This window comes from Gallinula chloropus, assembly GCF_964237585.1.
Source record: "Gallinula chloropus genome assembly, chromosome: 1".
In the NCBI taxonomy this organism is placed as follows: domain Eukaryota; kingdom Metazoa; phylum Chordata; class Aves; order Gruiformes; family Rallidae; genus Gallinula; species Gallinula chloropus.
This window is the reverse complement of record NC_140085.1, coordinates 92,715,245-92,729,403: the sequence shown is the minus strand read 5'-3', so window position 1 is coordinate 92,729,403 and position 14,159 is coordinate 92,715,245. Positions and strand designations below refer to the sequence as shown.

Below are 14,159 nucleotides of genomic sequence, written 5' to 3'. Positions count from 1 at the left end.
GTCCTGTCTCCCAACCCCATAAAATGCGAGAGCTTCTAAACAAGCTCAGTGGCTTTTATGCTGTGGTTCTTCAGGTTCACCTAGCAGTCTTTGTATCTAGCTTCCAGAGGCTTTTTTTTTTTAATGTTTCTATGAGTTTGAGCGTTGCAATTGCGTTAGGGCTCCAGCAAAACTTGCCCTTGTAGGCTCTGATAGACTTGGCATAGTACACCATCACTCACATACAGGTTATCTTTTGTGTTCTTGTCTCATCTGTATACATACAAAGCACAATTCATGTTGAAGTGAAGGAAAGACCTATCCAGTCGTTGCCTACTGGCCTTCTTTTCTCCACAAAACTCTTTCCTCCCCCTTATCTGATAGGAGTTTGCCAGTGACTCCATGCTTTAAAACTACATGTGACTGAAGAAGATTAATAAATACAATGACAGTAGCGTGACTTTATCATTCTTTTCCTGGTAAATATCTGTTGCCAAGGATTGAGAGTTTTTTCAGTTTGGAAGACCAATCTTTGTGTCTTAATTGCCACAAGACTATGGAGAATTAGTTTTGGCTGTCAATGAGAAAAATGCTTAAAGGGTTAACATTAAATGCTAATTCACTTCTCATATCTAGAAAGCTGCCACTAGACCTGTCGTAAGCTTAAACTCCCAAATCTGACAGTGTAGAATTGCTGAGGCCAAACTTGGTCTTCTTGCCTTGCTATGAAGTGGAAATGGATTCTAGGATCATTAAAGGGAAGAGCTTTTACTGAGTTAGTGAAGACTGCTGATATTTTGTGTGATCCAAACATGTTTTTCTAACTTTTTGATGATAAATGTCATGTCTGGAGAGAGTAAGGCAGCAGAAATGCCCTAGAGATGGAGGTTTGTTGTGTTTTGGTAAAACCTCTTCAAGTTAGTTTTCAAATCACTGAAGTTTTCTTTTAAGAATTCGTCAGTCTTGTTCTTCCTGAACGCACATTTAAGAAAGAGGAAATGCTTTATCTCCACCTTATTTGAAAATATATTTAGAGTCATATGTTGGATATGGCTGATAGTATCTTTATTCTCACTAACAAAAGTAGTTTTCAGTGCTTCAGCATCACTATCCCATATTGTCTAAGTTTTTTTTTTTCATTTTGATCACATAACCATGTGTTATGCATGTACCAGGTTTACCTTGCATGTGTTCTAGTGCCCTCCAGGATATCTGTAACATGTTCTGTAGCCTCTCTCTTGGACAAAAGCTGATGCTTTTTTGACTGATTGAATTTCATGATTTTGCTTTGAAACTGACATACTGTTAGGAATGCTTTACACCCTTCCACACTTAAAAGGGAATACTGCATGTGGCTGAAAAAAAGAAGAAAATTCAATTGGGGAAGGAAAAAAATCATTTGTCATGTATGAAGTTTTTCATAGTTTTATTTGCTCTTAAACCAAATGCAAAATTCACATCCTGAGAAGATTCAAATTAGACTAAGGTTTTCAAAATGGAAGGAAAGGTTACTTTGTGCTCTGAATGTCAAGTCAGGCAGGGTAATGTGGAAAGAGCCGTGCCTTAACTGCTGAGTGTTTCTGGTTGTGTGTTTTGTTCTTGGGTTTGGTTTTGTTGTGGTTGGTTGCAGGGTATTTTTTATTTAGGTAGTGTGTGTTTTTTGTGTGGTTTTTTTTTTTTTTTTTTGTTTAGCTTTTTTAATGTCAGGCAATTGTATGGAGATCTTGATGGCAGTGTTACTTGGCAAACGTTTTTGGAATAAGCTCAACATGTGACATCACACACCCCCTTAAGATTTTCCATAGAAAACACGTCCTCCAAAGAAAATACAAAAGCTGAGAATTAATCTGAAATATATTATTACATCCTCTCGTGTCTCATTGGGCACCTCTGTATTTCCCGCCCTTCTCTCCCCCTTCCCCCAGCCCTTTTATTTTTTCAGGCAGATGGACTAAATGCTGCAGATAACGGGTAAATGTTTTATAGCCTTCCTGGGGGGGAATATGCAGGGAGCAGCAAAGAAGAAAGGTTTAAATCCCGTGTCTATCCAGTTTTCACAAGAAAAAAGTGCAAGGACTCTGCAGCCTTTTGTGCTGTGTGAACACACGTCTGACGTAACATTTTTGCCACTTCTAGCAACTGTTTCGCTCTGTCTCAGAGATGAGCGTCTCCTGGTTCTTGAGGAAAAGACAGCAGCGGTGAAAACTGGCATTCATCTCAGATTTTTTTGTTTCCTGATATGGTGGTGTTTCACAAAAATTATTCTCAGAGACAAAAAAGTTGGTTGTGTGCCGTGCGGAGGGACTTTGCGCTTTTCTGCGTGTGTCTGTGCTGGCCGGCATCGGTAACAGATTGTTCTGGGAAGCAAAGGGTATTTTTCTTTCCCCCCACCCCCAGCCTCTTTAATTGCAAATGGTGGATGTGGCTGTGTGCTCAGTGGGAAGCATATGGGCTATCTTTTGATAGACCTGCAGGAGAGAGGTGTAGCGCGAAGGGTGAACGCTGCCAAAATACGTGGAACATGATGTTATACAGGCGAAGCAGAGGAAGAATTATCTATGCATAATGTGAGTTTAGAATAAGCTTGACATTCTCACACCCAAACATTTCCATCTGGAAGCCGTTCCTGAGCGAAAGGAAACAGAGACAATATTCTCCTATCTCCTGGAGTAGCTATCCAGGGAATAGGAAATGTTCTTCGATATCTTCCCCTCCGCCCTTGGGATGTATTCAGTTTTACTGCAAATTCAGAGAAGACACAGTTTTCAAGTGTCTTTTTTTGAAGGGCAGTAAATGGCATTAAATTCTTCTTAAATCCTTCTTCTGAGAATCGGTATTGAAACCCTCACACTGTGCTTAAACAAGCTGTGTGGCTTTTAGGTTATGCGTGAAATTGAAGTTGAATTTATGGGTTTTATGCCAATCCTGATACAAGAACTTTATGGCGTTCCTGTTTTCCAAGCTTTCTGAGTTATCCTCTGCCTTTGCTTCCTCTCTCTGTATTCGTGTGGTCTGTCCAAAGACCTACTTTTCCTCACGTCTTTTTCTTCCGCCATCAAAGGCTGCAGGCCCAGGTTCATGCTGTGCTACTCAGGTATTGGAGTGCATGCTGAGCAGCTTAACCATGCTGAAAGGTTCACCCTGCTTCATCTTGGCTGCAACTTAACACATTTACATATCTCCCAGTATTCTCTATGGTGTAACCTACCTGTCGTCCCGCCACCGTGCTGAAGAATCTGCCCACCGTTCGGCCTACCTCACCTGCCGATGGAGCTGTGGACTCCGCTGTTGTTTAGGAGTAGTTAGGCATGTTTACACAAGTGAACTCTGAAAATACAACTCTGCAAATATTTGTGCTTTTTGGTGGACAGAAGGTGAACAGATCCACAGACATCATGTTAAATTGTAGGCATTTCTTAGTAGTATGGCAAGAGGTAACCTTACCTTTCGCGTTCTTGTTCCAGTAAGCTTGTAAACTCATCGCTTTTTTCCATGTATTTGCTGTGCTTCCTCTTCTCTTCTTCTAGTTCATGCAGTGTCTGTCTGTGTGATTTTTCTACCATTAGAAGCTGCTCCAGCATTCGTCTGTGAGTTTCTTTCTGTTTCTCTACAACTTTATCAAGCTACAAGAAGAAAAAAAAAAAAAGGCAAAAACTCCTGAAGTCTTTCAAAACTCTTACTTGCTCACGCTTTTATTAATGAAAGATTTTGAGAAGCTTAATAATATAAAATGCTCTTAATAGCCTAATGACCAGGTCCTTTGATACAGCCCGTTTGGAAAGGGTTATTTAATTCTGTCAGTCTAATTCTGACAAATTATAAAAATAAATTAAGGTACTGTTTTGCAGAACCTGCGGTCACCTTCTGTTCTTCCTCCTGCCATGATGGATCCTCAACAGCTACTAATTAACAGTTACTGTTCCCAGGGCTGTGCTTTTCTCATTGATCATTGTGGTGGAGAAACAGATGTCTTGGCAGAAGTAGCCTTTGCTTCACACAGAGGTAGATTGATTTTTTTGTTAGATAGAAATAGCTGCCTTATTTGTAGCTGCATAGGAAATGAGAACATTGAATTGTCTTTATAAAGTAGGCAGGTAGACCAAAAAACCAGTTTCCCTCTGGTTTTGCAGTAAATGTGGATTGTTTTCCACTCTATCTCCTGTGCTTGCTCTGAGCATGGCTCTGGGTTTCTGGAATTAGTAAGTGTTAAATTTTGAAATGGTTGGAAGTATTTTTACTTAAAGGTGGCGTTTCCTCTTATGTTCCTCAAATTTTGTGTGTTATAAAGGGGGTTTGCCTTGCAGATGGCACCTTTATAGTACACTTTGAACAGCAAATTCTTTCCCCAGAGATTTCTGCTGGGCTTCTAAATACTATTATGTGGCGATATTTAATTTAAATAATCTATTTTAGGGATTGGCGACTACTTTTTTTTCTAAACCATGGAGGTTTAACTGTTTACGCTATTTCAAAACAGTTATTTCCATGAGGTGAGAAGATATTATCATTCCGAGGATTCTCTTATTTTGAATTCTGTATGTGACCAAGTTATACAAGTGTGTGTGTTTGAAACCAAAAGAGCTTTACCTCCTTAGGCATTACTTATCTAGCTGAAGTTTGCGAAGTGCTTACTGGAGACCATCTAAGGGCCTGGGAAGTGTCTTTATTGGTGAGAATCTTTTCTTTTCTCCTTGTTACCCTTCCCTTGTGGAGACTGCCTCCCTCATCAGGTCAAGACAGGAATCCTTGTATCCTTTTTGGAAGAGAAAGTTTGAGGCCAAAGCGCAGTGCGCAATCAGTGCCGCCCTTTAACCACAGCCTGTTCCAGCAGGTCAAGCTGCTTTGGAGTGCTTCACTCTCTTAGTAGGAAAGAATTCACAAATGGGTGGTGTGGGAAGCAAGGCTGGTTCTGGTTCTTCAATGTTTCCCTCACAAGGAATTTCATCTGCCACAAGATTTTTTTGAGATTTTTGGGGCCACAGCTTATTTTGGACAGTTTAATTCCAAGGCGTGTAATTAATTATCTTTTCACATTTATTCACGGTTTGGCTGATAGAATTGATTACAGGAGGATCTGGAATGCCTAAACATGAGTTTCTTGAATTGACCGAGAATGTCCTCAGTTTCTATGTGGGATTCTGAGTCCCCTCAGCTTACCTCAGGTTCTTTTAAACATTTTATATGTTCTCTTATGTGTCTCCTAAGTAACTGTTTTGGTGAAACTGCTGTGAATGAGGAAAAAGGCTTTGAAGATAGTTTGGTTCCAAAATATTCCAACAGAAACGTGGAGCATTTTGAGAATTGCCCATTCTTTAGGTTAGAGAGTGTCTTTTCTGTTGCAACATAGCTGAGCTCATTTCAGACATGATTCAAAAATGTAAAGAAACCTTTGACTATCCACTTTCTCTGTTTCATGGAGCTCTTGATTGTTAAGGCTTTTTTCATCTTGTTCACTCATAATTTGCACTACACCAGCAAGGTCAGTGCTTTCTAGAATCGGGATCCTGAAGTAGGAACTCTCTTGGGAAAACATTTCTTACCTAACCCCTTGCATATGCAAGCTTTCTCAGTAAGCAAGTGCTGCCTTATACAGTAATCTGCTGGCTGTGCTTTCAGTGCTTTTTACAGAGGTTGAAAACTGAATTGCCTTAAAAGTTCAGGTTGAAGAAAACTGGTCAATTTTAACTTGTCCACACTCTCCTTTCTTCCACCAGAAGTGGATACCGGAAAATGTAAAATCTTCTGATCGGCTACTAGCTTACCAGAATGAGAGAATTTTCAGTGTGTTTTATCAGCCTTCTTCCCCCCCCCAAGATTTTGGGAGAGGTTTTTGGAACAGCCTTCACGCAGATGCATGGAGCACCATCAGCTGTGTTTCTCATCCTCACCCTTTTAAAGGTCATGCTGTCAGCTGAGTATATTCTGCTTTCTGGAAGCAACCTGGCTTCTGTTTTTGGTGAAGCTCTGATGCAGTGCTGTTTGCAGCTGTGGCCATGTCTTGCTTAAATGGATACGAACTGGGCATCAGCCTTGCATGATAGGGGTTGCTGGTCTCAGCCCTCAGTGCAAAGGCAGGTGGGGAGGAAGGCAGGGGTGATGTGTAGTTCCCATTTCCTTTGGTGGGTGGGCAGTCTTCATGGATGGGGTTAGGAAAGTAAATGTGAAGCATTTGTATGGATTGGCCCCCCACTTCAGAAGCATATATAAGAACCTGGGGGATGTGTAAATTGCTGTTGTAAGAAAATACTGAAATTTCTGGCTACAAGCTGATCCTAAACGAAACAACTACTGTTTTCAAACACAGAAATGCCTGGTGGAGGTGAGGGTTAGTCGTCAACATGAACAACACAGACCAAATAGAAAAAAATCCTGCTTCTGCACTGCTGGGTGTGAAGGGTATGGGGCCTGCCAGCAGTGTTTAATGGACTTGGTATATTATGTTTGCTCTAGAATATTTCTTGAATGGCTATGAGAGGTTAATTCAAAGGGTAGTCCAAGCAGCAAGTATGAAAGAAGAAAGGTAGTAACTCCAGGATTTTGTTTAGCAGTTCAGTGCCTGGACCTTCCACTTCACAGTTGTGCTGTTGTCAGTGTTGGGATTAGCAGTTTGGATTACAAACTGTAATTTGGAATGGGAGAGGTAGAGGGGGAACAAGAAATTTGGTAATGGGTAAAAGAATACTTGTGTCCTGGGGAGACCTGCTTTCAGCAGAGGCTAAGAGACACAAGAAAATAAGCTGCTGCATCAAAGCTGCTTTGATATTGTGGTTTTCTCCTGTGTCTTAGATCAGAAGATGTATTTAAGTTTTCTTTTCAAGAGTGCTGTCAGGTCAGTTCTGCCATGAGCATCTGCTGCTGGTGTGTGGCTGATGTGGCTGGGGACAAGGTGGAGAGCAGGAGCATACGATTCCACTCAGGAGAGAAGGGACAGGTGCTAGGTTTGTATCCTGGTACAGGTGGGTGATAGCGAATTAGAGAGGCAGCAGATCCTACTTCACCATGCACGCGCAAGACCTGTGTGTAAGCTACGTTATGGGTATGAGCATTTGGCCTAGTGACACTTGACTGTGTTTATTGTGCTGCTGACAGGACCGAGCAGAGCCTGGAACTGCATTGCTGCACTTCTGTGTGTTTTGTTTGGAAGCTCTCTTGTGTGTCCCCATGCAAGACAAGGGCACTTCCCTGGGGAGCAAAGTTGACTCTTGCATTTTCCCTGTGAGATCGTGTGGCTGACTCCCACGTATCCAGCAGAGAAGAGTGAGAACTTGTGTGAGCCCCTGCTAGTGGGAGATCCTCTCTCAGGAGCAGTCTCCAGCATGCACTGGTTCTCCAAATTACTTTTGCCAAATGCTAGATCTTCACATGTAGAAATATCCATCTCATAGAATCATAGAATGGTCTGGGTTGGAAGGGACTCCAAGGGTCATAGAGTTCCAACCCCCCTGCCACAGGCAGGGCCACCTACCTCCAGGCCTGGATCTACCTCCAGGCCTGGATCTACACAAGGTTGCCCAGGGCCCCATCCAACCTGGCCTTGAACACCTCTGGGGATGGGGGCATCCACTACCTCCCTGGGCAGCCCATTCCAGCACCTCAACACTCTCTCTGTAAAGAACTTCCCCTTAATATCTCATCCAAACCTTCCCTCCTTTACCTTGAATCCATTCCCCCTTGTCCTGCCATTATCTACCCTTTCAAAAAGTTGATTCCCCTCCTGTTTCTCTGCTCCCTTCAGGTACTGGAAGGCTGCAATGAGGTCCCCCTGCAGCCTTCTCTTCTCCAGGCTGAACAAGCCCAGCTCCTTCAGCTTGTATTCATAGAGGAGGTGCTCCAGCCCTCTAATCATCTTCGTGGCCCTCCTCTGGATCTTCTCCAACAGTTCTACACCTTTCTTGTATTGCAGGCCCCAGATCTGGACACAGTACTCCTGATGACGCCTCACGAGGGCAGAGTAGGGAGGGACAATCACCTCCCTGTCCCTGCAGGCCACCCTTCTTCTGATTTATACATTTATATAAAGTGTATGCAGTTCTTGGCTAAAAACCATAGAGGACTAATAAGCAGCAGTATAAATGTCTTCTGTTGAAAGTTAAGGTGATAAAATCTTAATTAAGTGATTTGTTGCTTTTTTCTTGCTAACCATATGGGTTTTTTGCTAGAATTGATACTAGACTGTACTTACTATGCAATACAATGGAAAACAAGAGGCATGGTCTTATGTAACTGAATACTTCAGCAGGCTAAACCCTCACAGGAATTTAATTGCTTCTGCCACCAATTCATGTCTGAAGTCAAATTAGGATGATGTCTCATATCCACAACGTTAGAACTGAACTTTTGGTCTTTCTCGGACTGTTTAGTGTTTGTCACTGTTCCAGAATAAAATCCAGGCTAGTTACATTTCCTTATCTGAAATTACTGAGATTTCATTCCTGTTAAACAATGACCTTGAGGATATTATTATAAATGTATTGTAAGTGAGTTTAGGTTTACTGGAGATTATGGGAACAGTTCCTCCCTTGTCTTTTTCAGCCCTAGATGAGCCAAATTTCTGTACGGATATGTTGGCCTGCTTTTCCTGAAGGCCACGTCAACGTTATTGTCTCAGACTCTTCCTATGACTGTAACTTACTGGTACCCTACAGCTGTGGTCGTTGGGAAGTTGTGACCAGCACTTGTAGTGCTGTGAAGATGAAGTGAGATATGCTTTGTTAAAAGGCTGCTAAGGATGCATCTTTCTCCAAGTTGATGGGCACTGAGATTTTAAAAGTTGAATATATTCTCAGTATGGTAGGAGGTATTGCTCATTACATTTCAAACAACAAGGCACCAGACCTTTTTTTATCCTTGAATGTGTTATTAGGAGCTGGGGAAAGTTTGAAATCAGAATTGGCTTTCTGATTCCATGAAGGTTTAAAATGTGAGGAAAAAAACAGCATAGATTCTGCAGTTCCTTTCCCTTCGTCTCTTCTTTCCTACATCAGTTTTTTGATTTTATTTAAAGTTTTTTCTTTAATCTAGGAAAATGGATCATATGCTGTTATTCTGTATTTACTAGAATGTTGAATACTGCTCTTTTTCTATTTAAGAGAAGTGGCAATTGATCTGAAGCCAGTTTTTTGTGACTGACTCAGTCTACATTTATAAACTATGCAAAGGTGGCCAAACTTTTCAGGCCTTTGTATCAGAAGCAAAAACAAAATAAAAGTATATTTCCTTCTTTTAAGCCGTATTAAACATAATCCAATATATTGCATCCTCAAGTGTGAGGAATAAGAGTAAGTGATCTGCCATTTATTAGGGTGTAGAAGCAAATAGCTGTAGAGAAAATTTGCTTTAAATTAAAAAAAAATTAAAATTCCCTATAGCCAAGGATGGCATAGTTTTGGTCTGTCACACTCAGAGTAAAGCTGTGGGGTCACCAAATATTCCTACTCCTTTGTTAACCAAATTTGCTGAGAAATTTCATAAAGTTTATGGTGGATAAGTGGATTGTGAGAGGACATTAAAGGACCGGTAATTTTATAGATGCCTTCTGAAATTCACTGTAGTTTCAACTAAGTTTTTGGAAGATACTCTGTGTTCAGGGGTACAAGGCTGAGCTGTCAAGGATGAAACGCATATGAGGAGGTGGTTCAGCAGAGATTTTGTAAGCAGATGCAAAGGTACCTTGTACTGCAAAGGCAGAATTTAAATGGTCAGTTCCCAAACTTTGTCTGGTTCTTTCTCCCACTTTTCCCTTGTTTTTTATAAACATTTACAAGATCAAAACCTGAATTGATGATTACTGATGTAATTTTGGGTGGATTTTTAAACTGAAATTGTGGGATGCCTGAGGATTACAGCATCTTTCGGTTTACCCAGATTATGAAGTGCCAGTGGTCCTGCTGGCCCTTCAGTTGCTCTCAGGATGTTTACCTTTGCCTTTTGGAATTGTCAGATTCAGTGGTGTTAGAAATCCTTTCTCTGCCATTAAATTTAAGGCATGTATAAACCTGTGTAAAGTAAACTGAAATTATGTTTTCAAACTTCTTTGACTTCATATCACTTCCATTTGTGCTCAGAGTCTCTGTGACATTATGCAATGATGTTGTAAAATAAAACAACCTCCACGGTTCAACTTTATCTGTTTCAGATTATAGCCAGAGATTTTAACCTTTGAGCCTTTGAAATGAGTGTGCACCTTTTTCCTGACATAATACTCTCCGAAATGAACTCTGTGTCCTTAGGTACATTTCTGTTCAGAAAGTTTGGAAAACACTTGGCAGAAGAATTTTATTCATAATTTCTGCTTTTTATTTTTAGGATGACTGTCATACTGAGTGGCATATTAAAAATGTTTATCTAAATTCAAGAGAAGACACTTACTTGGGGAAAAAAACATTCTGATATGGAGGAATTTTAATATCCAGTGATTTGCATTGCAGAGCAGAAATGAAAGTCAGATAACATTGCTCAGAAGGTACGGCGGCTGCTGCTGCATTGTAATTAAACTAAAGGTTACTTGGGTAGAATGTGAGAATATTGGATTTGCGCCAGGATGAAGTTGCTGATGACAGCTCATCACAAGCAAGCAGGTATGCCTGTGACTCCCCCAGAGCTGGGGGAAGCAGGGATATGTAAAGGTAGACACCAGTGCCGTTACTGCTGAATGGGCCCTCGCCGGCCATCACTATGATGGGCTCAGTGAGACAACCGGGGACGCATCTGTTTGCATGGGTTGGGAATTTGGGTAACACAAACCAAGGAAGAAAGGAAGTCAAAAATAGAATTAACAGAATTTAGTTAGACAGAATCGTGTCTTTCTGTGTTTGTAAAGACCCTGATATGCAGTGTAATTGAGCATCATTATATACCTGTTTTCATTAGGGACTCTACTGGATCCTAGGCTTTGTTCTGCTGTCACTTATACTCATGTTGGATTCTACACGTAGAGCTCGTTTGACTTTCTTTCACTGAAGTCAGTAAGAGATTTTCTGCTGAGTTTGATGGAAACTGTGCTTAGATAACAATTACACATTCATACCTCTCCCATAGGCTTTTCGTAGATATCTTCTTGCCATTGCTCGGCCTTGGTTTGAATGGCATCTCGCTGGAGGGCCTCTAACACCTTCTTGGGAGTAACAAAGCCATACTGTGCTTCAAGCAAAGCCAAATCAATTTTCTCTGCCTTAAGTACTCCTATAACTTCATCTTGAGCCTGCAGGAACACAAAGTAAGCTTTTATTTTCTTAAATTACACATCTCTATTTACAGGTTAGCTTTCTACTTTTGATGATAAGAAAATTATAAAACCCTTTAAAGACTGCTGTGTGTGTAAAGTGCCCCCGAATACTCAGTAGCATGAAGGCAGTTAAAAAGCATGAAGGAACTATTGGTCTCTGTATTTTATTAGTTCTATATAAACTCCAGCATCTTCAGAACCCTCATCAATGCCTAAATACTTTATTAGTGATTAGATTGTATTACTGTTTCTGGACCAGTGTGTAGCATTCATGATGCAATTTCAAGGTTAGGTGGGACTTGTGGTATTAGAAGCTGATGTAAAATCGTTAGTGAAGGGTGTTAGGATGGCTGGTGAAGCCCGGAAGCCGCCTGTATGTTCTGGGCACACACGTGGATTCTGCAGTTCAAACCTCTCTGTGGCCTGTTGACTCGTTTGAGTGGTGAATGTCATGAGGTGTGTGGTGCAGGGCGTCTGCAACACACGCATTTCAAAGCCATGCTATAGTGGCAGTCCTTTAAAACAAGAATAACTGCTTTCAGAGCTGGCAGTGGGGTCCCATGTGCACGTTGCGTGTGTGTGTGAGACATGTAGATGTGCACACACTTGTGTATGGGGCGTTCAGGTAATAAACAACGTTGCAGCAACAGGTTTCTGGGAGGAATGGCTGTAGGGATGTTCTCAATTTGAGTGCATGCTTTATTTTATTAAAAAAAAGTCATTTTAAAAATTAAGAGAGAAGGTGGTGTTACCTGGTTTCCAAAAAAAGTCAAGTACTTTGAATAGCATAGCCTAAAATTGTTCATTATATTTTGCTTTTTTTAATGACACTGCATTTGTTTCCTTGATCTTATAAAACATCAGGAGACATCCTGTTACGAAGAGTAGATACAGTATGATCTCAGGTGTGTTTTCAGTATGTGTTCTTGTGCAAGCTGGCAGTGTGCAGACCTTCCTGGCATACAGCATTGCTGTCTTAAATCCATGCACAATGCTGGAGAAACATGCTGTATGTTCAAATACTGTGTCTGCAGTGTTTGAAGTGCTCTATAGATTGTCTTTGCTCTTTTAAAAATAGCCCACAAACACTGGACCTGGCATTACAAGAGGTGAAACATAGGAATAAACAATCTCATCTTATTTTTTTTTTTTTACTTCATAATGCTTCCTCTGGAATGTCTGACATGATTTAAAATGTTTGTGTCAGGCTCATGTTTTCCAGTTTCTCATTTTGCCATGTTACAACCTTAAGAATTGAAGTGTGTCTATATAAGTGTAATGAAGCATGTGTGTAATACATGCACAGGAAGAGAGAATTGTTTTCGAGGAGTGCATCATGTGAATTGTAATCTGAATTAAGAAAGTGAGCAGGAGGGAAATGTTTTGCAAAACCAGATATCATTCTGGTTTGATAATTAAATCTTTTGTTGAAGTTTGACTTGGATCTACCCTCAGATATTGATACATCTATCAAGTATTCATATTGCATTCACATGCAATGTGAATGTTAAACAATGTTCTGTTAAGCATTTATGTAAATATGTATGTGTTAAGAATGGAGCTACCCAGGTACTGTCTAGGTAATACAGTTTGAAACCCTGTGGTGCACCCATTTATGTCACTGTTTGCTCTTCTCTCTGCCTGTGAGCAGTCTTAAGTGGCTGTCACTGCTTCTGTGCAATTCACAGAAATATTCTCCCAGCTCATTGGAAATCTGGTTCCCACTTCCTGAAATTACGTTTCACCTGGTTTAGACATCATTTACCTGTTGGTTACTGGTTCCTTTTCCAGGGAGAAAAATGATCATATTTAAAAATCTAGCAACCCTTATGCTCAATATTATGGGGAATAAAATAGCTATTTTGATTTTTCTAGCAAAAATTGTCAGAATACTTCTTTGAGGTCTGGCACAGGCTGATTCATAGGGAGTAATGCTTATCACTTTGTAGGAGGGAGGACATGATTAAGTAACAGATCTTAAAAGTTTCTTCTATGTTGCAGGTTTTAGTGACAAATACTTTGTATTCATAGTACTTAGAATGTAACAGCAAAATAGGGAATATTTGTGAACCTTCAGCTTTGAGAGTTACATGATCCTTCACAGTGGACCATGGGTGTTTGTAGTGTGATACAAATACAGTGGGAGTAAATTTTATCTGCATTTAGGGGTGATGTAAAGATCATTTTTTCTGGATGATAGTAGCTATTACTTGTGGTTTTCTGTACTTTGCAGTTTATATTATTTGCCCTTCTGTATCAAAAGGGTGTTTCCTTAACGTGAAGCAGCATGTGTTTGCAGTAAATGTGTGTGTGTGTTTTAATAGGGAATATATAAAAAAAAGACTATAAATCACCTGTAATTCACCCTCAAGGACGCTCAGAAGAAATAACAAGTCATCACGAGAGAGATCCTCTCTCTTCTTGAAAGAACTTCTTTGTTTTTTCTCTGCCTTGGGGCTTCTTAGGATGGTACTGGCTTGCGCCTCATCATCCTTCTCCTGCCTTCTTTGCGCACTTCCTCTCCCACTGTCATCAACATCATCTTTCCGGTGGTCTTCTGGCCGTAGCTGGCTCAGCTTTGGTCTGGTTGGGCTTTCTGTGCTGTTACTTCTGGAACGCATGGTTTGTGTCCCTGAAGCTGAAGGAAGGTGGGAAGAAAAATAATTATTTTAACTAGCAGAGACTATAAAACTCTGACCATAATTTACGGTGGGTATTATTCCCTGCAGACCGGTAGCTTTCCCTCCCGCACGGGGCTGTTTGTCGTTTGACAGAATCTGACAATCTCATGTAAGCCAACAGGACTGGGCTGTGATCCTGAGTGGGTGTCTGTAGCCAAGTGAGTCTTAACTGGTCTTACGCAGGTCTAGCGGTTCCCTCTCAGTGTCTGCAGAAGCAGCAACTTGAGCAGCAGTACTGTGCACGTCGTTGCAGCCTGTGTTTCCCGTTTGATAGG

General features: G+C 40.9%; 1 protein-coding gene across 1 annotated transcript; it reads right to left on the bottom strand.

The window, feature by feature from the left end:
• Nucleotides 1–3,419: 3,419 nt before the first annotated feature.
• LOC311201837 (filamin A-interacting protein 1-like) lies at nucleotides 3,420–13,824 on the bottom strand (the record flags this gene model as incomplete). Its single annotated transcript, XM_084276298.1, has 3 exons — nucleotides 3,420–3,602; nucleotides 11,006–11,179; nucleotides 13,558–13,824. 3 exons carry the CDS (start codon nucleotides 13,822–13,824, stop codon nucleotides 3,420–3,422), a joined length of 624 nt encoding a protein of 207 aa, XP_084132424.1.
• Nucleotides 13,825–14,159: the final 335 nt, after the last annotated feature.